This window comes from Leptodactylus fuscus, chromosome 2 (assembly GCF_031893055.1).
Source record: "Leptodactylus fuscus isolate aLepFus1 chromosome 2, aLepFus1.hap2, whole genome shotgun sequence".
Lineage (NCBI taxonomy): Eukaryota > Metazoa > Chordata > Amphibia > Anura > Leptodactylidae > Leptodactylus > Leptodactylus fuscus.
Genome location: NC_134266.1, coordinates 272,361,597 through 272,386,661, shown reverse-complemented (window position 1 = coordinate 272,386,661; position 25,065 = coordinate 272,361,597). Strand labels below are relative to the sequence as shown.

At 49.3% G+C, this 25,065-nt stretch overlaps 1 protein-coding gene across 2 annotated transcripts in view; it reads left to right on the top strand.

Annotated features, from left to right (window-relative positions):
* The first annotated feature begins 14,450 nt into the window (after window positions 1-14,450).
* Window positions 14,451-25,065, top strand: part of UVRAG (UV radiation resistance associated) — a 36,165-nt gene continuing 25,550 nt past the window's right edge. For both annotated transcript variants that reach the window (XM_075263002.1, XM_075263001.1), the window contains exons 1-3: window positions 14,451-14,638; window positions 24,126-24,243; window positions 24,489-24,523. In XM_075263002.1, coding sequence (XP_075119103.1) covers window positions 14,507-14,638; window positions 24,126-24,243; window positions 24,489-24,523 — 285 coding nt within the window. In that variant the 5' untranslated portion in view covers window positions 14,451-14,506. The remainder of the gene's footprint in view (window positions 14,639-24,125; window positions 24,244-24,488; window positions 24,524-25,065) is intronic.

The window sequence follows — 25,065 nt, the reverse complement described above, 5'->3', positions numbered from 1 at the left end:
CTATTCTGCTGGTGCAGTCACTGTGTACATACATTACATTACTTATCCTGTATTATACTCCAGAGCTGCGCTCACTATTCTGCTGGTACAGTCACTGTGTACATACATTACATTACTTATCCTGTATTATACTCCAGATCTGCGCTCACTATTCTGCTGGTGTAGTCACTGTGTACATACATTACATTACTTATCCTGTATTATACCCCAGAGCTGCACTCACTATTCTGCTGGTACAGTCACTGTGTACATACATTACATTACTTATCCTGTATTATACCCCAGAGCTGCGCTCACTGTTCTGCTGGTGCAGTCACTGTGTACATACATTACTTATCCTGTATTATACTCCAGAGCTGCGCTCACTATTCTGCTGGTACAGTCACTGTGTACATACATTACATTACTTATCCTGTATTATACTCCAGAGCTGCGCTCACTATTCTGCTGGTGCAGTCACTGTGTACATACATACATTACTTATCCTGTATTATACTCCAGAGCTGCGCTCACTATTCTGCTGGTGCAGTCACTGTGCACATACATTACATTACTTATCCTGTATTATACTCCAGAGCTGCGCTCACTATTCTGCTGGTACAGTCACTGTGTACATATATTACATTACTTATCCTGTATTATACTCCGGAGCTACGCTCACTATTCTGCTGGTGCAGTCACTGTGCACATACATTACATTACTTATCCTGTATTATACTCCAGAGCTGCGCTCACTATTCTGCTGGTGCAGCCAGTGTGTACATACATTACATTACTTATCCTGTATTATACTCCAGAGCTGCGCTCACTATTATGCAGCAGAAAGAACATGCACAAAGCAATACTGTGCTTCTCCTCTATCTACCTTGCCGTGTGTTCAGACTACATATAAGAGCTTCTCCTTTCTTTCCTCACACTGACCCCTGCAGGTCACACTGATAAACCATTGTACTCCATCACACTGCAGCATGCAGTTAGCGCCCCTTGTGGATTATGAATGTCACAATTTGCTTGTTGCTGGAGTGAACAGACAATTGTTCTCGCCTCTGGAATAGGAGGAGGGTCCTGAATACAAGACCTTACCTCTACTACCTAGAATGCCCTCAGTATATGTTGTGTTGTCCCGCACTCAGCCCCTGTTCTCCTATATACTAGGTACAGCTGGACAAGGGAACTACAACTCCCAGCATACTGCAGTCATTTCTATGTGAGTACCAAGAAGAAGAATGCATGCTGGGAGTTGTAGTTTCACAATGGCTGATGGTTGCTGACCCTGCTGTAGACCTTCAAGTAACATATGTCTAAGAAAAATTCCAAAAATGCAGAAAAACAGAAAAAAATGGAGACAATCCTCCGAGAGACTGGTCTATGTCAGAGCGTTGGCGCCACCTAGGGGTAAACTGGGAAAATATCATGTCAGGATGGGGCACATTTTTGGATATGTCGATGAGGGGCGGAGCTAGAACCTGTGATGTGGACGGGATAGTGGCATTTTTTAATTTTTACTTAAATTTTTGTATTTTTATTTATTTTACATTGTGCCCCCCATAAGGTCATAATAGTCCTAAACTGAACCCCACAGCTGATCTGGGTTCTCTAGGACCCAGCGGCCTTTACAGTTCCCGGCCACTGCTGCATCATGGCAGATCCCATAGTGGGGGCATCCAACATGACATGGCCACTTGTCCAATAAGTGACATCATAGTTACCCAACCGTGCTCACTACCGTGTCATTTTTGGTTCCCATCACATGTGGAAGCTTCTGCTAAAACTTGGGCCGGTTTCTTTGCTACTTCAGGTCGAGACTTTCGCTAAAACTTGCCGCCATTACTCTTCAGTCCTTAGAGTTACTGTAATTGGAGGCTTTTGCTATCCTGAACTGGCCATGGGCTACCGGGATCTCCTACACCTTGCTTTTGGACCAAAGTACATGGATGACCCAGCCAGGTAGGTGGAAGCGTCTTCTATCTATGGACTTGACTCTCTAATGTTCTCTGTTATTTCAAGGCTCTGCTGGATACTCCATATGGCAGAACCAGTCAGTGTCAGACCGGGAATGTAACCAAAGACCGGGACCATTTCTCATATTGGCCCCTGCACACAGTATTATCCCCCATAGTGGCCCCTGCACACAGTATTATACCCCATAGTGGCCCCTGCACACAGTATTATCCCCCATAGTGGTCCCTGCACACAGTATTATGTCCCATAGTGGCCCCTGCACACAGTATTATCCCCCATAGTGGCCCCTGCACACAGTATTATGTCCCATAGTGGCCCCTGCACACAGTATTATACCCCATAGTGGCCCCTGCACACAGTATTATCCCCCATAGTGGTCCCTGCACACAGTATTATACCCCATAGTGGCCCCTGCACACAGTATTATCCCCCATAGTGGTCCCTGCACACAGTATTATGTCCCATAGTGGCCCCTGCACACAGTATTATCCCCCATAGTGGCCCCTGCACACAGTATTATACCCCATAGTGGCCCCTGCACACAGTATTATCCCCCATAGTGGTCCCTGCACACAGTATTATGTCCCATAGTGGCCCCTGCACACAGTATTATCCCCCATAGTGGCCCCTGCACACAGTATTATACCCCATAGTGGCCCCTGCACACAGTATTATCCCCCATAGTGGCCCCTGCACACAGTATTATACCCCATAGTGGCCCCTGCACACAGTATTATCCCCCATAGTGGCCCCTGCACACAGTATTATGTCCCATAGTGGCCCCTGCACACAGTATTATGTCCCATAATGGCCCCTGCACACAGTATTATGTCCCATAGTGGCCCCTGCACACAGTATTATCCCCCATAGTGGCTCCTGCACACAGTATTATGTCCCATAGTGGCCCCTGCACACAGTATTATGTCCCATAGTGACCCCTGCACACAGTATTATGTCCCATAGTGGCCCCTGCACACAGTATTATGTCCCATAGTGGCCCCTGCACACAGTATTATGTCCCATAGTGACCCCTGCACACAGTATTATGTCCCATAGTGGCCCCTGCACTCAGTATTATGTCCCATAGTGGCCCCTGCACACAGTATTATGTCCCATAGTGGCCCCTGCACTCAGTATTATGTCCCATAGTGGCCCCTGCACACAGTATTATCCCCCATAGTGGCCCCTGCACACAGTATTATCCCCCATAGTGGCTCCTGCACACAGTATTATGTCCCATAGTGGCCCCTGCACACAGTATTATGCCCCATAGTGGCCCCTGCACTCAGTATTATCCCCCATAGTGGCCCCTGCACACAGTATTATGTCCCATAGTGGCCCCTGCACTCAGTATTATCCCCCATAGTGGCCCCTGCACACAGTATTATGTCCCATAGTGGCCCCTGCACACAGTATTATCCCCCATAGTGGCCCCTGCACACAGTATTATGTCCCATAGTGACCCCTGCACACAGTATTATGTCCCATAGTGGCCCCTGCACACAGTATTATGCCCCATAGTGGCCCCTGCACACAGTATTATGTCCCATAGTGGCCCCTGCACACAGTATTATGTCCCATAGTGGCCCCTGCACACAGTATTATGTCCCATAGTGGCCCCTGCACACAGTATTATGTCCCATAGTGGCCCCTGCACACAGTATTATGCCCCATAGTGGCCCCTGCACACAGTATTATGTCCCATAGTGGCCCCTGCACACAGTGTTATCCCCCATAGTTGCCCCTGCACACAGTATTATGCCCCATAGTTGCCCCTGCACACAGTATTATGTCCCATAGTGGCCCCTGCACACAGTGTTATCCCCCATAGTTGCCCCTGCACACAGTATTATGTCCCATAGTGGCCCCTGCACACAGTATTATGCCCCATAGTGGCCCCTGCACACAGTATTATGTCCCATAGTGGTCCCTGCACACAGTATTATGTCCCATAGTGGCCCCTGCACACAGTATTATGCCCCATAGTGGCCCCTGCACACAGTATTATGCCCCATAGTGGTCCCTGCACACAGTATTATGTCCCATAGTGGCCCCTGCACACAGTATTATGCCCCATAGTTGCCCCTGCACACAGTATTATGTCCCATAGTGGCCCCTGCACACAGTATTATCTCCCATAGTTGCCCCTGCACACAGTATTATCCGCCATAGTGGCCCCTGCACACAGTATTATCCGCCATAGTGGCCCCTGCACACAGTATTATGTCCCATAGTGGCCCCTGCACACAGTAATATACCCCATAGTGGCCCCTGCACACAGTATTATCCCCCATAGTTGCCCCTGCACACAGTATTATCCGCCATAGTGGCCCCTGCACACAGTATTATCCGCCATAGTGGCCCCTGCACACAGTATTATGTCCCATAGTGGCCCCTGCACACAGTATTATACCCCATAGTGGCCCCTGCACACAGTATTATGTCCCATAGTGGCCCCTGCACACAGTATTATATCCCACTAGCTTTTACCTGCGACTTCGTCTGCGGTGATTTGAGAATTGGGCGGACACAGACGTGTGAAACTGTAAAAGTGCTTTAAAAAGTTTGGTGGGCTAGCAAATGTGATGTGATGTGTTGTATTGTGTATGTCGTGGTACAGACAATGTGATGTGTTGTATTGTGTATGTCGTGATAGAGACAATGTGATGTGTTGTATTGTGTATGTCGTGATACAGACAATGTGATGTGTTGTATTGTGTATGTCATGATACAGACAATGTGATGTGTTGTATTTTGTATGTAGTGATACAGACAATGTGATGTGTTGTATTGTGTATGTCGTGATACAGACAATGTGATGTGTTGTATTGTGTATGTCGTGATACAGACAATGTGATGTGTTGTATTGTGTATGTCGTGATACAGACAATGTGATGTGTTGTATTGTGTATGTAGTGATACAGACAATGTGATGTGTTGTATTGTGTACTGTATGTCGTGATACAGACAATGTGATGTGTTGTATTGTGTACTGTATGTCGTGATACAGACAATGTAATGTGTTGTATTGTGTATGTCGTGATACAGACAATGTAATGTGTTGTATTGTGTATGTCGTGATACAGACAATGTGATGTGTTGTATTGTGTACTGTATGTCGTGATACAGACAATGTAATGTGTTGTATTGTGTATGTCGTGATACAGACAATGTAATGTGTTGTATTGTGTATGTAGTGATACAGACAATGTGATATGTTATATAGTGGAAATCTATATGTAAATGTGAGTGAGTAGAGTGAGGGCGACTCCTGAGGTGACAGTAAGGAGTGTGCAGGCAGGTTGAGGCAGGAAATGCCAGGCAGTGTGTGTGAGTCTATAGCTGGGGCTAGGAGTCCTGCTTTTGTGAGTCTCCTGCTAGGAAGCCATGTTGTTTAGTGGCACCAAAAGTAGCCTGTGACTCAATCCTAAGAGAAAACTATGTTTGTGGAAAATTGCACGCAAATCCATCCAGGCGTTTTAGCGTGATTGAGGAACAAACATCCAAACTCACAAACATCCAAACACACAAACTTTCACACTTATAATATTAGTAGGATAGTGGCCCCTGCACACAGTATTATGCCCCATAGTGGCTCCTGCACACAGTATTATACCCCATAGTGGCCCCTGAACACAGTATTATGTCCCGTAGTGGCCCCTGCACACAGTATTATGTCCATAGTGGCTCCTGCACACAGTATTATACCCCATAGTGGCCCCTGAACACAGTATTATGTCCCATAGTGGCCCCTGCACACAGTATAATACCCCATAGTGGCCCCTGCACACAGTATTATGTCCCATATTGGCCCCTGCACACAGTATTATCCCCCATAGTGGCTCCTGCACACAGTATTATGCCCCATAGTGGTCCCTGCACGCAGTATTATGCCCCATAGTGGTCCCTGCACGCAGTATTATGTCCCATAGTGACCCCTGCACACAGTATTATGTCCCATAGTGGCCCCTGCACACAGTATTATGTCCCATAGTGGCCCCTGCACACAGTATTATGTCCCATAGTGGCCCCTGCACACAGTATTATGCCCCATAGTGGTCCCTGCATGCAGTATTATGTCCCATAGTGACCCCTGCACACAGTATTATGTCCCATAGTGGCCCCTGCACACAGTATTATGTCCCATAGTGGCCCCTGCACACAGTATTATGTCCCATAGTGGCCCCTGCACACGATATTATTTCCCCTAGTAGCCCCTGCACACAGTATTATGCCCCATAGTGGCGCCTGCACACAGTATTATACCCCATAGTGACCCCTGCACACAGTATTATACCCCATAGTGGCCCCTGCACACAGTATTATGCCCCATAGTGGCCCCTGCACACAGTATAATGTCCCATAGTGACCCCAGTACACAGTATTATCCCCCATAGTGGCTCCTGCACACAGTATTATCCCCCATAGTGGCCCCTGTACACAGTATTATCCCCCATAGTGGCCCCTGCACACAGTATTATGTCCCATAGTGGCCCCTGCACACAGTATTATCCCCCATAGTGGCTCCTGCACACAGTATTATGTCCCATAGTAGCCCCTGCACACAGTATTATCCCCCATAGTGACCCCTGCACACAGTATTATCCCCCATAGTGGCCCCTGCACACAGTATTATGTCCCATAGTGGCCCCTGCACATGATATTATTTCCCCTAGTAGCCCCTGCACACAGTATTATTGCCCTGTTGTGGACACCCATAAACAATTGTAATACTTGGGGGTCTTTTCAGATCCCTGAGTATAATCGGAGATCCAGTGGAGGGTACAAACATAAAAAACACTGCTACTTACCTCTTCCTGGCTCCGATGCGGTCCCTGCTGGTGTCGGCCATATTCAATGATGTACAGGACGTCACTTGATCTGGGCCTGTGTCATTATGCACAAGGACGCAGGCCTCGGCCATGTGACGTCAGGGACGTCACACAAGTAGGCCTGAAGCCTGCCTGGAGCCAGAAGAGGTAAGTAAATAGGGCCTGTTACTGGTCATGGCCTATTAAAAAAATAAATAAATAAAACGCAGTGGCTGTCGCCGGGCCCCCTAATGTCCTGGGCCCTGTGGCAGCCGCTACCGCTGCTACCATGGTAGTTACGCCCCTGGTCTCACATATCGTATAACCCAAAGTACTGACACAATCCAATTCTGCAGGGTCTGTATGGAGGAGAGGTCGTAACTACTCTAATCAGTTCCCATACATTGCATCGTGCCTGCATCGGATCGATAAATCCACGCGGTCCACCCTGCCGCCCCACTGTATCCCAAGGAGGAGAAGATCATGAGCACCCTCACCTATGTGATACAAGACCCATGACCTAAAAATTTAATTATACAAATTTTTTTTTTCTGCTTTACATTCTTGATCAATTTTGTAAAGGTTTCCTCTATCATGACCAATCAAATCACTGTCATTGTCATCTGATGCTTCAAAGGGACATGACCCAGCATTTGGGACTCCAGCGATAGGGACAGGGAATAAGTGTCCATAATGGCGCAACCCCTTCAATAATCTCGCCATTCTAATTGTAAATACAATGGTGCCCATTATACCTTAGCAACCTGGCACCGACTTGGTCAAAACTAGCGAGCAAGGAAGTGACTTCAAAACCAATTTTCCCAATTCAGCAAAACCCAAGATTTTTCGAACTTGTCGCCACAAATCATTATTATAGTTCTGTGTTTCTTCAGACCCCAGTGTATAAAAAGTGGAGGCCCAGGGTAGGTGGAGAAAACCAAATAACAGTCATACTCACCTCTTCTGGCATCCAGTGCTCCTTGGTGGTGAAGACGGCGCGTGGTGTGTGATGACATCATGACCATTTATGACATTGGAACACCCTATGTGACCGCTGAGGGCCAATCATAGTCCTCAGTGGTCCCCTGGAACCGATGATGTCACCCGGGAGGCAGGAAAATGACCAAAGACATGTGTGAAGGAGCACCAGACACCATCAAGGGACGTCCAGAAGAGGAGACAAGAGGTGAGTATAACGGCTTACCCTGTTTCCGCGCCTCCCCTGGTCCTCTGCTTATTATAGTCTGGGGTCTGAAGAGACCTCACATAATTATAATAGCACTTCTGCTTCCAACAAAACTGGCAGATGAAACCTTGCAAATATTCGCGAAACAAATCTCACGAGTGTTGCCCATCTCTAGTGTTGAGCTGATCTTGAGATTTCAGGATTGTTTTTAAAATCCGATTTTCGATCATTTTCCAGCCAATCCCAATTGTGAAATTTGCTCGATCGCCCAACCCTAGTGTTGAGCCATAGATATTGGTGTCAGCCCCATTTTTGCAAAATAGATGCTCCCACAGCCCAACAAGGCTTTATTAACAACTGATAATCAACACTTCAGCTCAAGGGTCGGCCGGGCTACGCCTGCATCTGGCAACACGTGATACCCATAACCCTTGCCCTCATCCTCCATGGGCAGAGCTACCCAACGATCCATTCAAGACCCGCATAAATGCCCAATTTTTTTCTGGTCTGTCATGGACCGAGTAATAAAATACCTAAATTTGTACCCTAGTAGTAACAACCCCCATCTCAAACCTGATTCACGTTGCATTGAAGATTCCCCCACCCTAAAAGCCCCTGAGGAGGTTAGTACAAAAGCTGCCCCAAACAATACTTCTCCATACCCGCCTTGCACGCCCTCTATAACACTGGGAACATTTTCCCCGGCCTTCCACAAACTATGGGTTCCCTCTTGACCTTGAAGGGGTTTTGCAACTCCAAATCGATGGCCTGTCTACACAATAGGTCATCAATATTTGATCTGTGGGGAAGTCGGACCCTGCATAGATCAGCTGTTGTAGCAGCCTCAGGGTGCTGCACAAGTAATAGAAACAGCTCAGCAGCCCCATCCACTGCATAGTGGTGGTTCTCAGGAATTGCAGCCTGCGCTCCCTGTTCACTGGAAGCTGCTGTAACAGCTGATCTGTGCAGGGTCCGGGTGCAAGACCCCACTAATTACATACTTGTGGGTAAGGCCCTCACTAAGAAAAATCGTTTTGGGTTCGGAAAACCCCTTTAGCCTATTCTTTGACTCCTTGTCCTTGCTTTTAATACCCTACAAATCACTATCTGGAGTAGGAGCACACCTTTACTTGCACATTCCTGACTCATCTCTCCCAGGTACTATCACCTTATCTTTTCAGCTCTTGCCTCATTTGCCTTACTTAAGCCCCCCACCCCCACACTCCTAATCCCCTCACCCAATTACCTTCCATCCAAAGAACATCTCCCTATTGCTCTCCTATAACCAACTCACTCATAGCAAATCCAATACCAAACTATATTAACTACACTATCTCAGTCTCCGCAGTATGTCTCCTGTCCTCCTTGGGGCCACATGACCCTTGCGATGGTTCCTTACAAGTAGTTCACCTGTCCCTCACTCTTTTCTCCTTGCAGCTGTTGTCAAGTCCTTTGTATGCAGATTTTGGCTTGTTTACCTCTTGTGTTACTTGAACATTTGCATTTTTCACTCCAAGGTTTCTTTGAAGATCTACTATAAACTTAACTAAGTCTGTGAGGGTCTTGGGTGATTGGTGGGAGAAGGTTGGACAAGCAGCAGTTTTGCTCTGTAAAGGTGGGATTATCCATTGTGGATAGGTTGTCATTTTCTTGGAAGTTGGACCTCGATTTTAATGGGGGGAAATGAGTCTTCAGATTCTTCTATTGTCTCCTCATCGCCCAGTTTCACGACGGTGGAGGTGTTGTACAAACCGACGGTAAGTGAGGGGCACTCGTCTCTTTATCTTGATCTGTCGGCCATTATTGATGCCACGCTTTGCACCTTATAGTCAGACCTTAGATCTTACGTGTTTTGCTGGATCAAGGTGAAGGTGAAGCTTCTGGTAAGATTTACGGCCTTCTTTGCTTCAATGCTCCTTTCGAAGCTCGTGACCCTAGGGTGTCTACTAGGGTTGAGCTGATCTTGAGATTTCAGGATCAGTTTTAAAATCTGATTTTCGATCATTTTCCAGCCAATCCCGATCGTGAAATTTGCTCGATCGCTGATCGGGATCTGATCTTTCCCAATCCCTTAACCCTATTAATGATATATACATGAATAGAGTTGAGCCGATCTTGAGAGAACCTCTGACCTCGATCCCGGGAATTGTAATTCTGATCGTGAAATTTACTCGATCGCCGTTCGGAATCCAATCTTTTCTGATCCCGATTGCTCAACCCTAGTGTCTACTCCCCGAGATCCTCAGCTCTTTGCTATGGTCATTTCCATTGTTTTGCTCTATGTTGTCCTTTAGTTATTCTTACTCCTATGAAGTTTGGTTTCTGGTGGGATGTCTATTGGCTGTGGTTGTTTTTTTCGGTCGGTCTAGCTTGAGATCTTGGGTTTCTTGTTTTGTCCTTTGAATTGACGGTGTCGGCCTATTCCCTCCATTTTCTATTTGTTGTTACAGAAAGGTGAATTTTTTTCTCATTTACGGCTAATTGGTAATTCATGGTGTGTAGGGTCAGTGAGATGTTGTCCTTCAGTGATTGATATTTCCACCACTAATGTTCAAGTTTTTGCCCCCATTTTTTGAAGGGATCCTTTCATTAATACTCATTTTTTTCTGCCTATCACGTAGGAATAGCCTTAAGAAAGGTTATTCTTCTCCTACCTTTAGATGTCTTCTCCACGCCGCCATTCGGTATATAATCCAGTTTTCATCAGTATGCAAATGAGTTCTGTCGCAGCACTGGGGGCATCCCCAGTGCTGTGAGAACTCTTCAGCGCCCCCTCCATCTTCTTCAGGAACAGGTCTTCTTCCGGCGGAAGCTTCAAACTTCTAGGGCAAAGCCGACTGCGCATGCCCGCCGTCCACAAGAAAATGGCCGCTTACACAGTATTTTCTTGTGGCTGGCAGGCATGGGCATTTGGCTGCCTGAGGCCTACAAGTTTGAAGCCACCGCCGGAAGAAGACCCGTTCCTGAAGAAGATGGAGGCGTCACTGGAGAGTTCTCTTGTAGCATTGGGGACGCCCCCAGTGGTGTTTGAGCACTGAGGACCGCCCCCAGTGCTGCGAGATAACTCATTTGCATACCGACGAAAACCGGATTAAATACCCAAGGGCGGCGTGGAGAAGACATCTAAAGGTGGGAGAAGAATAGTCTGAGGTTGTTCCAAATTTCTTGGGAAGATAATCTTGTAAAGATTCCGTATTTCATTGGTTCTTGTTTTTGGTGTTTGGTGGCTGGAGGAATGAATGAGAAGTCGATAGTGTGATTATCTGATGACTGGATTTACTGTTCATTTCGAGATTTCCGGTCCTCTTTGGAACATCAGGTCAAGAGTGTGGCCCTTTCTGTGAGTTGGTGAGTGGATTGCTTGAGAGAAGCCATCTAAGCAGCCAAAATTTCAAAGTATGATCCACCTTTGCTTAGAGACAAGTCTGTAACTACTCAAGGCTTCTTGGTCCCTGGAAGACTTCTTTAGAAGGGGTTTGATGGTGGCTTCCTCCGGTAGGTCAGAGAAGATCCCTCTCTGCATAGAACAGATCACTATGTTCTTGATTGCCGAAATGAGCAGGTCAGGACATTCCAGGAGAAATTAGGTCGGGCCTGGGCCTAGTTCACCTGAGCAGGTCAGGACATTCCAGGAGGAGTGAGGTTGGGCCTGGGCCTAGTTCATCTGAGCAGGTCAAGAAATTCCAGGAGAAGGGAGGTCGGGCCTGGGCCTAGTTCACCTGAGCAGGTCAGGACATTCCAGGAGGAGTGAGGTCGGGCCTGGGCCTAGTTCACCTGTTGTTCTACGTAGACTGTGAAGAATATCGGAGCTTGGTCTACTTGGTCAAACTGCAGCCATCGACTTAACATATTACTATCGTTGGCATTTGCACCTTTAACATCTTTTGTTGTTGTTTTTTGGTTGCCATTCTGGATCGCTGAAACTTCGTCCCTAAAGTTATAGGTAAATTTTTCAGTTGTTGTGATGATGAGATATTGGGCCTTAGGCCTCACGAACACAACCGTGTGCAGTGTACGGGTCAATAAAAACGACATGGATGACTCACGGATTGAAATGAATGGGCAGAGCTTCAAATACGGACCACTATAGGAACTTCCCAATATTTTGCTGTTCTTCACTACAGCCGGACACACAGCCATAAAAACTACGACTGCGTATAAGCCCATACAAATGAATAGGTCAAATATCCAATTACGGATAAAAACTATGGTCTTGTGAACGGAGTCTAAGAAAGTGCGGATCGCAGTTTATCAGCTCTATTGAGTGGCTGTGCCCGTCGGTCCTTGCGTTTTCTATTTCTTGTGACAGAAAGGTGGACTCGTTCAAAGTCAGGGCTGGTTGGTAGTTTCTGAGGTGTAGGGTCAATGAGATTTTGATGTTTTCGCCATTGATGTTCAAGTTTCCGCCGCCTTCTTCGATGGATTGGTTGAACCAGGGTGGAATGAAAATTTTGGTGCCTCGGGGAGAGATACCATCAAAAGCAGAAGACACAGATTTGTTGTATTTCGGCACTGGGTGGTTATGGTCTGAAGATGTGTCAGTCTACCCGTGGAGAAGGAGGTTGTTCCAAATTTCTTGGGAAGATAATCCTTTAAGGATTTGTTGGGTCTTTGTTCCGGTGGACTTCCTCTTAGGCCCTGTTCACACGGGGCAAGAGGGGGCAGATTATGGTGCTGAATCCACGTCATAATCCGCCCCCTCACAATGGAGGTCTATGTAGACTTCCAGGGTACTTTTTTTCCGTGAGCAGAAGCCGTGTCTGTCGTGGCAGGTGCATTTTGGCCCGAGAGTGACGCGTCACTCTCAGGGCCAAATTCCGCCAATCTACTTCCCGTATGAAGGGGGCCTTAGGCCTCATTCATACGGCTGTATCCAGACAGCATCTCGCCCTTCCCGTTTGTGATTTGTGCGCCGTCTGCGGTTTTGTTTAATTTTCTGCGTCAGAAACCACCAAAAATTGGCGGAGAGAAAAGTTGGAAGACTTTCCAACAACAACAACAACAACAAATGAGCTTTATTAGCATTACCAAAGAATAAGACATTTGGTGTTGCCAAAGCAAAAGGAGATTGGGGGTGGTGGAGGGGGGGTGGATACGGGGTTCGTGGGTTTGGGTGTCCTTAGGGTCTCGTTCTTGTTTGGGGAGTGTGGGTATTGGTGAGTATGGGGAAGACAGGTGATGGGGGGCTTAGTGGTGTTCGGGTGCTGAGTTTAATAGTCTCTGGGGGTGGGGGGTTTGATAGTCCGTGCGTCTCATCTTCCTCTTAGTTGGTGACTGCTATATGGGGTGGGGTGGTTTGGGGTATAACAGTCCGTGGAGTCTCATCTTCCTCTTGTTTGGTGACAGCTGGACACGTAATGGGCAGCGATCTCCACAGTGGCCTCTTCTTCTCCCAGTAGGATGTAGAGTTTCCTCTTCTCGTCTGCAGATATGAAGTCTGGGATGTGGGCAGAGAGTCTTTGGTAGTAGACGGCCCTCACAGCTGAGTATTTGGTGCAGTGTAGCAGGAAGTGGGTCTCGTCTTCTAGGGCCCCCTGGTCACAGTGCTGGCACAGTCTCTTCTCCCGTGGCTTGTACATCTGTCTGTATCGCCCCGTCTCTATCTCTAGGTTGTGGGCGCTCAGTCTGTACCGGCTCAGGGTCTGTCTGTGCTTGGGGTGGCGTATTCTCTCCAGGTAGGTGGCCATGGTGTAGTCCCTTTGTAGGGATTAGTACACGGTGAGTTTCTTGGAGTTATTTCTACTCCATCGCTTTCAGTATAAAACCGGTGGACCCCTGATATACCCCATAAGGTCTGGTTTGAGACCCCCGCGGACCCAAATAATGGAAACCCACGCGAAAACGTGAACCTAGCCCGACCCGTTATATTTTTACGTACCCATAGATTTACATTGATGCGATATAGAATCAAACCAAAACACTGACGTCTGACTAAACACATTGGAATGAATTGTAGGAGCAGAACAACGGACACACGCCCAAATATTTGACACAAATGGGGTCCGCTCTCTACAGACTTGCAGCGCTTCTTCGTCCATCGATTTTCGACGCAAACCGCGTCAGAGTCTCCAAAGGTAGGTGTGAACGTAGTCTGATAACGCTGCTTCAGTATATCAGCCGTGTGAATGGCCCCATTGCCAGCCAGTGACATGCATGTGGCCGTTATCAGCAGCTTCCTCCGTTGTGCGCCTCCATGTTTATATACACTGACATCACGTGTGTGAGAAGAGGTCACAGCAGTAACAAGCCGGCACCTCAGTGACTACCACAGCGCGTAGTCAGGGACACGCCCCCTCACCGTGTGACTGACAGCACAGACATCCAATCAGATCCTCCATGCCACGCCCCTCTGCCGGTGATTGACAAGTCTGCGCAACCAAAGAAACGTGCCGTAGCATAGCAAACCGCGCTAGCCAATGAGAGAGCGAGATTGTCGTGTGGGGGGCGGGGCGCCGCTCTGTGTTTGTGACCACAGCGGGCGCGCGCCTGAGACCCGGAAGGAAGCGGCGTCATCCAGTCAGTGAGGGAGTGCGGAGCGGACGGCGTCATGAGCCTGCCCGGGCCGGTGAGGGGCAGCGCCAGGGAGGCTCTGCCGGTGCTGGCCCCTGTGGCTATCCCTCCGGGGGTCGGAATGGTGGCTGGACCGCGGTCCCTGCATGTGGAGCTGCACACCCAGCAGGTGAGACCAGCCCGACATCATCCAAATCATCCTCTCTGCACTGTGGGGTAATTCCTCCTGTCAGCGCCGGGCACTGTGGGGTAATTCCTCCTGTCAGTACTGAGCACTGTGGGGTAATTCCTCCTGTCAGCGCCGGGCACTGTGGGGTAATTCCTCCTGTCAGCGCCGGGCACTGTGGGGTAATTCCTCCTGTCAGCGCCGGGCACTGTGGGGTAATTCCTCCTGTCAGTACTGAGCACTGTGGGGTAATTCCTCCTGTCAGCGCCGGGCACTGTGGGGTAATTCCTCCTGTCAGTACTGAGCACTGTGGGGTAATTCCTCCTGTCAGTACTGAGCACTGTGGGGTAATTCCTCCTGTCAGCGCCGGGCACTGTGGGGTAATTCCTCCTGTCAGTACTGAGCACTGTGGGGTAATTCCTCCTGTCAGCGCCGGGCACTGTGGGGTAATTCCTCCTGTCAGCGCCGGGCACTGTGGGGTAATTCCTCCTGTCAGTACTGAGCACTGTGGGGTAATTCCTCCTGTCAGTACCGAGCACTGTGGGGTAATTCCTCCTGTCAGTACCGAGCACTGTGGGGTAATTCCTCCTGTCAGCGCCGGGCACTGTGGGGTAATTCCTCCTGTCAGTACTGAGCACTGTGGGGTAATTCCTCCTGTCAGTACCGAGCACTGTGGGGTAATTCCTCCTGTCAGTACCGAGCACTGTGGGGTAATTCCTCCTGTCAGTACTGAGCACTGTGGGGTAATTCCTCCTGTCAGCGCCGGGCACTGTGGGGTAATTCCTCCTGTCAGTACTGAGCACTGTGGGGTAATTCCTCCTGTCAGCGCCGGGCACTGTGGGGTAATTCCTCCTGTCAGTGCTGAGCACTGTGGGGTAATTCCTCCTGTCACTGCTGAGCACTGTGGGGTAATTCCTCCTGTCAGTACTGAGCACTGTGGGGTAATTCCTCCTGTCAGTACTGAGCACTGTGGGGTAATTCCTCCTGTCAGTACTGAGCACTGTGGGGTAATTCCTCCTGTCAGCGCCGGGCACTGTGGGGTAATTCCTCCTGTCAGTACTGAGCACTGTGGGGTAATTCCTCCTGTCAGCGCCGGGCACTGTGGGGTAATTCCTCCTGTCAGTACTGAGCACTGTGGGGTAATTCCTCCTGTCAGTACTGAGCACTGTGGGGTAATTCCTCCTGTCAGTACTGAGCACTGTGGGGTAATTCCTCCTGTCAGCGCCGGGCACTGTGGGGTAATTCCTCCTGTCAGTACTGAGCACTGTGGGGTAATTCCTCCTGTCAGCGCCGGGCACTGTGGGGTAATTCCTCCTGTCAGCGCCGGGCACTGTGGGGTAATTCCTCCTGTCAGTACTGAGCACTGTGGGGTAATTCCTCCTGTCAGTACCGAGCACTGTGGGGTAATTCCTCCTGTCAGTACCGAGCACTGTGGGGTAATTCCTCCTGTCAGCGCCGGGCACTGTGGGGTAATTCCTCCTGTCAGTACTGAGCACTGTGGGGTAATTCCTCCTGTCAGTACCGAGCACTGTGGGGTAATTCCTCCTGTCAGTACCGAGCACTGTGGGGTAATTCCTCCTGTCAGTACTGAGCACTGTGGGGTAATTCCTCCTGTCAGCGCCGGGCACTGTGGGGTAATTCCTCCTGTCAGTACTGAGCACTGTGGGGTAATTCCTCCTGTCAGCGCCGGGCACTGTGGGGTAATTCCTCCTGTCAGTGCTGAGCACTGTGGGGTAATTCCTCCTGTCACTGCTGAGCACTGTGGGGTAATTCCTCCTGTCAGTACTGAGCACTGTGGGGTAATTCCTCCTGTCAGTACTGAGCACTGTGGGGTAATTCCTCCTGTCAGTACTGAGCACTGTGGGGTAATTCCTCCTGTCAGCGCCGGGCACTGTGGGGTAATTCCTCCTGTCAGTACTGAGCACTGTGGGGTAATTCCTCCTGTCAGCGCCGGGCACTGTGGGGTAATTCCTCCTGTCAGTACTGAGCACTGTGGGGTAATTCCTCCTGTCAGTACCGAGCACTGTGGGGTAATTCCTCCTGTCAGTACTGAGCACTGTGGGGTAATTCCTCCTGTCAGTACTGAGCACTGTGGGGTAATTCCTCCTGTCAGCGCCGGGCACTGTGGGGTAATTCCTCCTGTCAGTACCGAGCACTGTGGGGTAATTCCTCCTGTCAGTACTGAGCACTGTGGGGTAATTCCTCCTGTCAGCGCCGGGCACTGTGGGGTAATTCCTCCTGTCAGCGCCGGGCACTGTGGGGTAATTCCTCCTGTCAGCGCCGGGCACTGTGGGGTAATTCCTCCTGTCAGCGCCGGGCACTGTGGGGTAATTCCTCCTGTCAGCGCCGGGCACTGTGGGGTAATTCCTCCTGTCAGCGCCGGGCACTGTGGGGTAATTCCTCCTGTCAGCGCCGGGCACTGTGGGGTAATTCCTCCTGTCAGCGCCGGGCACTGTGGGGTAATTCCTCCTGTCAGCGCCGGGCACTGTGGGGTAATTCCTCCTGTCAGCGCCGGGCACTGTGGGGTAATTCCTCCTGTCAGCGCCGGGCACTGTGGGGTAATTCCTCCTGTCATGTCTGATCTGCAGCGCTCCTGATAACCTGCTGTGTCTGCTCCGCCTCAGGTCATGGCTGAGACCTGGAGATAAGCTCCATGCAGGGGGGCGTGGCCCAGGGATGTCGGGGTTGTCACGCTCCGCCCCCTTTGGGCCCTGATCTTTGGACCCTCTCGGACACACAGAGCAGACGACCAGACTGTGCAGGATCTCACAGGTCAATGCAAACGTCATCGCTTCCTACACAGCTGGAGGGTTGTTACAGTGTATCACACAGGACCTGCGCAGATCAGCGTGCAGTCATAGTGATCTGTGCGGGGTCCGGTTGTCAGACCTCTGCAGGTCACCAGTATGAAAAAGCTGTTTGGAACTGGAAAACCCCTTTAAGAAGAAATAGGAAGTTGTGGAACTTTTCATTCTAGAGAAATTTAAGGGGGTTTCTCCCCACACACGTCTCTATAGGCGGAAGCCTCCCTTAGGCCAGAGGGGGGGGGATCCTCCTGTTCTGCATCTCTTGCACCTATAGTTATGGCAGATCCTGTTGTAAGTGAATTAGGAATACCCCTTTAAGTCATCGTTGTCATGTGTTGATGCCAGCCGCTTGCCCGTGCCTGGTACTGCCTGTGACCTCACCAGCAGCCGCTGCCATGTGGGCGCCTTGTCCCCCGTGTTGTGGTGCGGGCACCGTGCTGCTTGTACCTATTACCAGAGATGTAATGTTACAAGGCATCGGATTAATAATGGATGAGCTGACAGCGGGCGGTTGGTGCGGCGCTGCCAACACCCCAGGGGGGTGACTGTGCCATTTGTGTTTAGGAAGGCGACGCAAGACAATGATCTGCAATTTTCTATAGGGTTTGTGTTCGTCCCCCTCCTCGGGCCGAGACCTCGCACATCTGCTGTTTGTTACAATGCGGGAGAGATCGACACTGTAACAAACCCTCAGCTGTGTCTAGCGAGGGAAGCATTATTAATAGGTCTCCCAAAAATGAAGTTCTTCAGCAGCTGAGGCGCCTACTATACAGAGCTTCAGCACTAGAGCTTGTGGGAAACTACAAATCCCAACATGCTCCATTCACTTCTATAGGAACGCTCATCCAGTAGCCTGCTGGGAGTTGTAGTCTCACAGCTGACCCCTGATCTATAGACACCGGCCGGCCCTTGCTGCGTAATGGGGAATTTCACAAGAGCAGGAGAAAGTGACCGCAGCAGATTTCGTGGTGACCTGGTATTGCTGAGGACTCGCTGTCTATGGCAGCCCCATAAGGTGCCTCAGATTTGGGCACCCCAAAGCTTTGCCTGTATCCCTGCGCTGCCCTGCGGCCTTATGGTTAATTTGCCCTTTGCTGAGTTGCATATTGTTGTATACTCCATTCACATCCAGAGCTGCATTAAACAATCACTTGGGCTTCTTTCCTCTGCACAAGCCAAAAAGCTACTTCTACCTAAATGCAATACATCAGTGTGCAGCACATTGCAGCTACTGTACTGTCTGTGGCACTGCTCAGGATTGTGAGTGCAGCTCTGGATGTGATTAGTGTAGTGGTGCAGGATATATTTATAGAGGTATATACCCTCTCTGCAGTTGTTACATCACACTCTGTGGTTGGGGCCTGCGCTTATGCAACATCTATAAAGTTTTCCCTCTAGAAGGAAGAGAAGTTCTTGTTTCCTTGTCCCGCTGATGTTGGTTTGTAGAGCTGAGATGGAAGGAAAGATAGATGGATACATGGATGGATAGATACATGGATAGATAGTTGGATAGATAGGAGATAGATATAGATAGATAGATAGATAGATAGATAGATAGATAGATAGATAGATAGATAGATAGGAGATAGATATAGATAGATGGATAGATAGATAGATGGATAGATAGATAGATGGATAGATAGATAGATAGATAGATAGATAGATAGATAGATAGGAGATAGATAGATAGATAGATAGATAGATAGATAGATAGATAGATAGATAGGAGATAGATATAGATAGATAGATAGATAGATAGATGGATAGATAGATAGATAGATATGGATAGATAGATATGGATAGATAGATATGGATAGATAGATATGGATAGATAGATAGATAGGAGATAGATAGATAGATAGATAGATAGATAGATAGATAGATAGGAGATAGATAGATAGATAGATAGATAGATAGATAGATAGATAGATAGATAGGAGATAGATATAGATAGATAGATAGATAGATAGATGGATAGATAGATAGATATGGATAGATAGATATGGATAGATAGATATGGATAGATAGATAGATAGATATGGATAGATAGATATAGATAGATAGATAGATAGATAGATAGATAGATAGATAGATAAGGATAGATAGATAGTTATGGATAGATAGATAGATATGGATAGATAGATAGATATGGATAGATAGATAGATATGGATAGATAGATAGATATAGATAGATAGATAGGAGATGGATAGATAGAGATGGATAGATAGATAGATATGGATAGATAGATATGGATAGATAGATATGGATAGATAGATATGGATAGATAGATATGGATAGATAGATATGGATAGATAGATATGGATAGATAGATATGGATAGATAGATATGGATAGATAGATATGGATAGATAGATATGGATAGATAGATATGGATAGATAGATATGGATAGATAGATATGGATAGATAGATAGATATGGATGGATAGATAGATATGGATGGATAGATAGATGGATGGATAGATAGATAGATAGATATGCTATATAAATAAAATGTATTATTATTATAGATGGATAGATAGATGGATAGATAGATATGGATAGATAGATATGGATAGATAGATATGGATAGATAGATATGGATAGATAGATATGGATAGATAGATAGATAGATAGATAGATACATGGATGGATGGATGGATACATGGATTGATGGATAGATAGAGATAGAGAGATGGTTAGAGAGATGGATAGATAGGAGATGGAGATGGATAGATAGATAGATATGTCACTGGCTGGGGATAATAATGTCTGTTGCACATCTATGGGCGAGTAATAGGTCAGGGGTAGTAACTATTTGTGTAAGGGGTCACCTTGGTCTGCTGTTAGGAGAAATCATGGATCTAAACATACAGATCAGACCTATGTAGGGGTTAAGACTCCGGAACCCCAAAACGTTCAGACCTCAGACCAAACCCCTTAAATTCCCTCAATTCTCCCTAATTGATCAGACCCTATCCCTGTGCTCTTTTCACAAACGTCTTTCCAACCCCAGCCCTAATGCAGATGTGAACCTAGCGCTAGCAACTCCCAGCATGCATTCTTGTTCTGCTGTCTTTGGAAGTGAATGGAGCATGCTGGGAGTTGTAGTTCCACAGCCACTGGAGGTTGCAGACCCCTGAACTAGAATCTAATACCTTGACCAATCTGCAGAATATCTTCTCACCCGTCAGTTCCCGTCCCTGCTAGTTGGCCTAGTTTATAGGCGCAGCCTTATTTTCGCACACTTGTTGACTTTCCTCCGCTCTCTCCAGCTCTGGGATTTCCTTACTGGTAACGTTTTCAGGTTCTGCGTCATTGGGTCATTGTTTGTGCTTGGAAAAGTTGAGCGTGGCCGATAGCAGGTGCCAGGATTCGGGAGCGCTCAGGCCCTGCTGCCTCTCGTCTCCTCCATAGTGGTGTTTTCTCCATTGCTTACCTGATTTTTTGCAGCCGTGAGGTTCTTGGAGGGTTTTGTATTGCTGCAGAAATGGTCAACAAGTAGTTTAAAGGGGTCTTCAGTTGAAGATCAGTCAGGGTCCAACCCCTGCAGAACAGCTGTGATCAGCAGCAGGGGTGCCCCGTGATGGCCACTTCGACTTAACAATCCTTGTTCATGGGTAATGTGGTCTGTCCACCACTTGGTCCCATTCTAACGATTAGGTCTGAGTTGCAGTACCAGGCCTGGTATCACATAACCCCATAGATTTGAATGGGACTGATCTGCTGCTGTACCATGCCAGCTGATCAGCGGGAGTCCTAGATGTTGCCTGTTGATGACGTATCCTAGGCAAGTCCTGGAAAACTCATTCACTTTGTAATTTGCCAAATCTCAGAAGACAGGAGGAGATCCTTCAAGAAAAGTCCGTCTCCTCAGCCTTATGTGGCCCGATGACACCAAGACACTGGAGCAAACCTGCCATTGTGTCGTTTGTCTCCGGCTTCCTCCTGCTGAGCCCGCACATTCCCAGGAAACGTTCCCGTGATCCGGACGGAAAGGTCACCAGAGCTGCGGCCTTGTCTGATCTGCACGTTCTGTAGAGTAGACATAAAATCTATTGCTCCCTGTTATCGGCTGCGCCTGGCTGGTGAGAGATTGTAGTTACTGGTCAGTCTGCTGCTCTCTGTTATCAGCCGCTCCACAATGAGGATAACAGGGACAGGTGAATACCCGGAGGTCGGCCATGTTACGTTATCAAGGGACACCGATGTCCCCAGTGACACCGGCTTTACATAGACAAGGCAAGTAAACATACCTGACTGCTGCAGCGATTACCTGAGGGCACATGGGTGCAGACTGCCCCTAAAAGATGGCACGGGGACAAACCACAAGGACTTGGGCAGTGTAGAGACCGGACTGTAACCCTGAGGGCAGGGGGCTATAGAGACCGGACTGTAACCCTGAGGGCTATAGAGACCGGACTGTAACCCTGAGGGCTATAGAGACCGGACTGTAACCCTGAGGGCAGGGGGCTATAGAGACCGGACTGTAACCCTGAGGGCAGGGGGGCTATAGAGACCAGAGTGTAACCCTGAGGGCTATAGAGACCGGAGTGTAACCCTGAGGGCAGGGGGCTATAGAGACCGGACTGTAACCCTGAGGGCAGGGGGGCTATAGAGACCGGAGTGTAACCCTGAGGGCAGGGGGCTATAGAGACCGGACTGTAACCCTGAGGGCAGGGGGGCTATAGAGACCAGAGTGTAACCCTGAGGGCTATAGAGACCGGAGTGTAACCCTGAGGGCAGGGGGCTATAGAGACCGGACTGTAACCCTGAGGGCTATAGAGACCGGACTGTAACCCTGAGGACAGGGGGCTATAGAGACCGGACTGTAACCCTGAGGGCAGGGGGGCTATAGAGACCAGAGTGTAACCCTGAGGGCTATAGAGACCGGAGTGTAACCCTGAGGGCAGGGGGCTATAGAGACCGGACTGTAACCCTGAGGGCAGGGGGCTATAGAGACCGGACTGTACCCTGAGGACAGGGGGCTATAGAGACCGGACTGTAACCCTGAGGGGTGGGGGCTATAGAGGCCGGACTGTAACCCTGAGGACAGGGGGCTATAGAGACCGGACTGTAACCCTGAGGGCAGGGGGCTATAGAGACCGGACTGTAACCCTGAGGGCGGGGGGGCTATAGAGACCGGACTGTAACCCTGAGGGCAGGGGGCTATAGAGACCGGACTGTAACCCTGAGGGCGGGGGGCTATAGAGACCGGACTGTAACCCTGAGGGCGGGGGGCTATAGAGACCGGACTGTAACCCTGAGGATGGGGGGCTATAGAGACCGGACTGTAACCCTGAGGATGGGGGCTATAGAGACCGGACTGTAACCCTGAGGATGGGGGCTATAGAGACCGGACTGTAACCCTGAGGATGGGGGGCTATAGAGACCGGACTGTAACCCTGAGGGCGGGGGGCTATAGAGACCGGACTGTAACCCTGAGGGCAGGGGGCTATAGAGACCGGACTGTAACCCTGAGGGCAGGGGGCTATAGAGACCGGACTGTAACCCTGAGGGCAGGGGGCTATAGAGACCGGACTGTAACCCTGAGGACGGGGGGCTATAGAGACCGGACTGTAACCCTGAGGGCGGGGGGCTATAGAGACCGGACTGTAACCCTGAGGGCGGGGGGCTATAGAGACCGGACTGTAACCCTGAGGGCGGGGGGCTATAGAGGCCGGACTGTAACCCTGAGGGCAGGGGGCTATAGAGACCGGAGTGTAACCCTGAGGGGTGGGAGGGGGCTATAGAGACCGGACTGTAACCCTGAGGGCAGGGGGCTATAGAGACCGGACTGTAACCCTGAGGGGTGGGGGCTATAGAGACCGGAGTGTAACCCTGAGGACGGGGGGGGGGGGGGGGGCTATAGATACCGGACTGTAACCCTGAGGGCAGGGGGCTATAGAGACCGGAGTGTAACCCTGAGGACGGGGGGGGGGGGGGGGGGGCTATAGAGACCGGACTGTAACCCTGAGGGCAGGGGGCTATAGAGACCGGAGTGTAACCCTGAGGGCGGGGGTGGGGGGGGTGTTACAATGTAACATTAGACTCTCCATGTAGTCACTGAGATAACTTCTCACTTGTAGCCGGTGTTCCCCTTTAATATTGGGATGAATGGTGATTTGTGTCCCCGCCGTCTTTCATCCCAGTTTAATAGGGGGCGCCGCTCTAACAAATCTTTACTTTGTGCGCCGTCACATGATGTAAACCTGACCCCGGTCACATGTTCCAGCTTATTAAACACAAAGCCTCTGGGAATTTGGGTGATACTGGTGCCGCATGACCCGTCCATGTGATGAGGAGGTGGGTGCCGTATCCTATACACCACTGTAATGGGGGAGGGGGTCTCTGTGTGTGGCCTTTGTCTTCTTATTGGTTTGATGTGACGGAGCTATATACATGCAGCAGTATACGGCCCCGCGTCTGTGTAATAAAGAATCAGTCCTGGAGGCAGCGTCGGCCCCCTGGGTATGATGGGAGATCTGCCATCTATCTACTCCCCGTCCTCAGCTGACTTGTGAATAGAATGCCATAGGTAAAGTGAGAACTGACACTTGCACGCAGCTCCAATATGTCCAAGGCTGGACAGGATAATGACAAGAAGTGTTGTCAGAGGGGCACAAGAGTAGCAGATGAAGAGGCTGCATTTGCATTAAAGCTATAACTGTTTCGTTTTCATTTAGCGTCGGCTTCGCCACCTGCGGAGTATCGCAGCCCGGAACATTGTCAGCAAGAACGGCCACCGCCTGCTGGACACCTACTTCACGCTTCACCTGCTCGATGGCGAGAGAATTTACAAAGGTGGGTGCAAGAGATCACTGCCGGGACTCCACAGGGCAAAGGTCACTCCCAATATTGACGGAATTTACATTTCTCTCTCCTTCATTCGCTTTGCAAAAATTAACCCTTCTATTTCTGGAAGCCTCTTTCCCCGCGGCCGCTCACTTCTGTACATGTCGGGGTCCTGCTTGTCGCTTTAGGTTCTTCTCTGCTTTGTCCTGTGGCGGAGACGGAATAGTAACTTTCTTGTCTTTTGTTTCTTGCAGAGTTCTACAAGAGTGAAGTGGTGAAGGACTCCCTGGTAAGATGCTATATACTGCCTGAGTGCTGCGGCCTCTTCCCTGTGCTGACGTCACATGGTAAAGCAGCAGCTCAGTCCCATTCAAGTGAATGGGGCTGAGCTGTAATACCAAGTCCAGCCACTATAGAAAGTGCAGCGCTGTGTTTGGTATTCAGTGAACAGGCCGCAGTTCTCCGCTGAATGCTGCAGCCCTTTCGGCCGCCTGATTTGTGGAGGTCCTGGATGTCGACTCTCCACCTGTCATGTGACCTATCCTAAGGATTGGTCACCAGCATAGATGTCTCAGAAAACTGGTTTAAGTTTATGAGCGAGTCTTTACCCCATTATAGAAGCTGATCCCCCCCCCCCCCCCCCTATCCACGGATGGGGGGGGAGGTCTGACCACTGTAAAATAATACACGCCCCAGTGGTCTTTCATAAACAATGCCCCATTCAATGGGACTGCAATCTCCAGCAGCCCTATAAAAGTGGACGGAGCGCCTAATACAAGTGTCTCTAATTGGACAACCCCATCAGTTCCCATGTGGCCACTAACCTGAGCA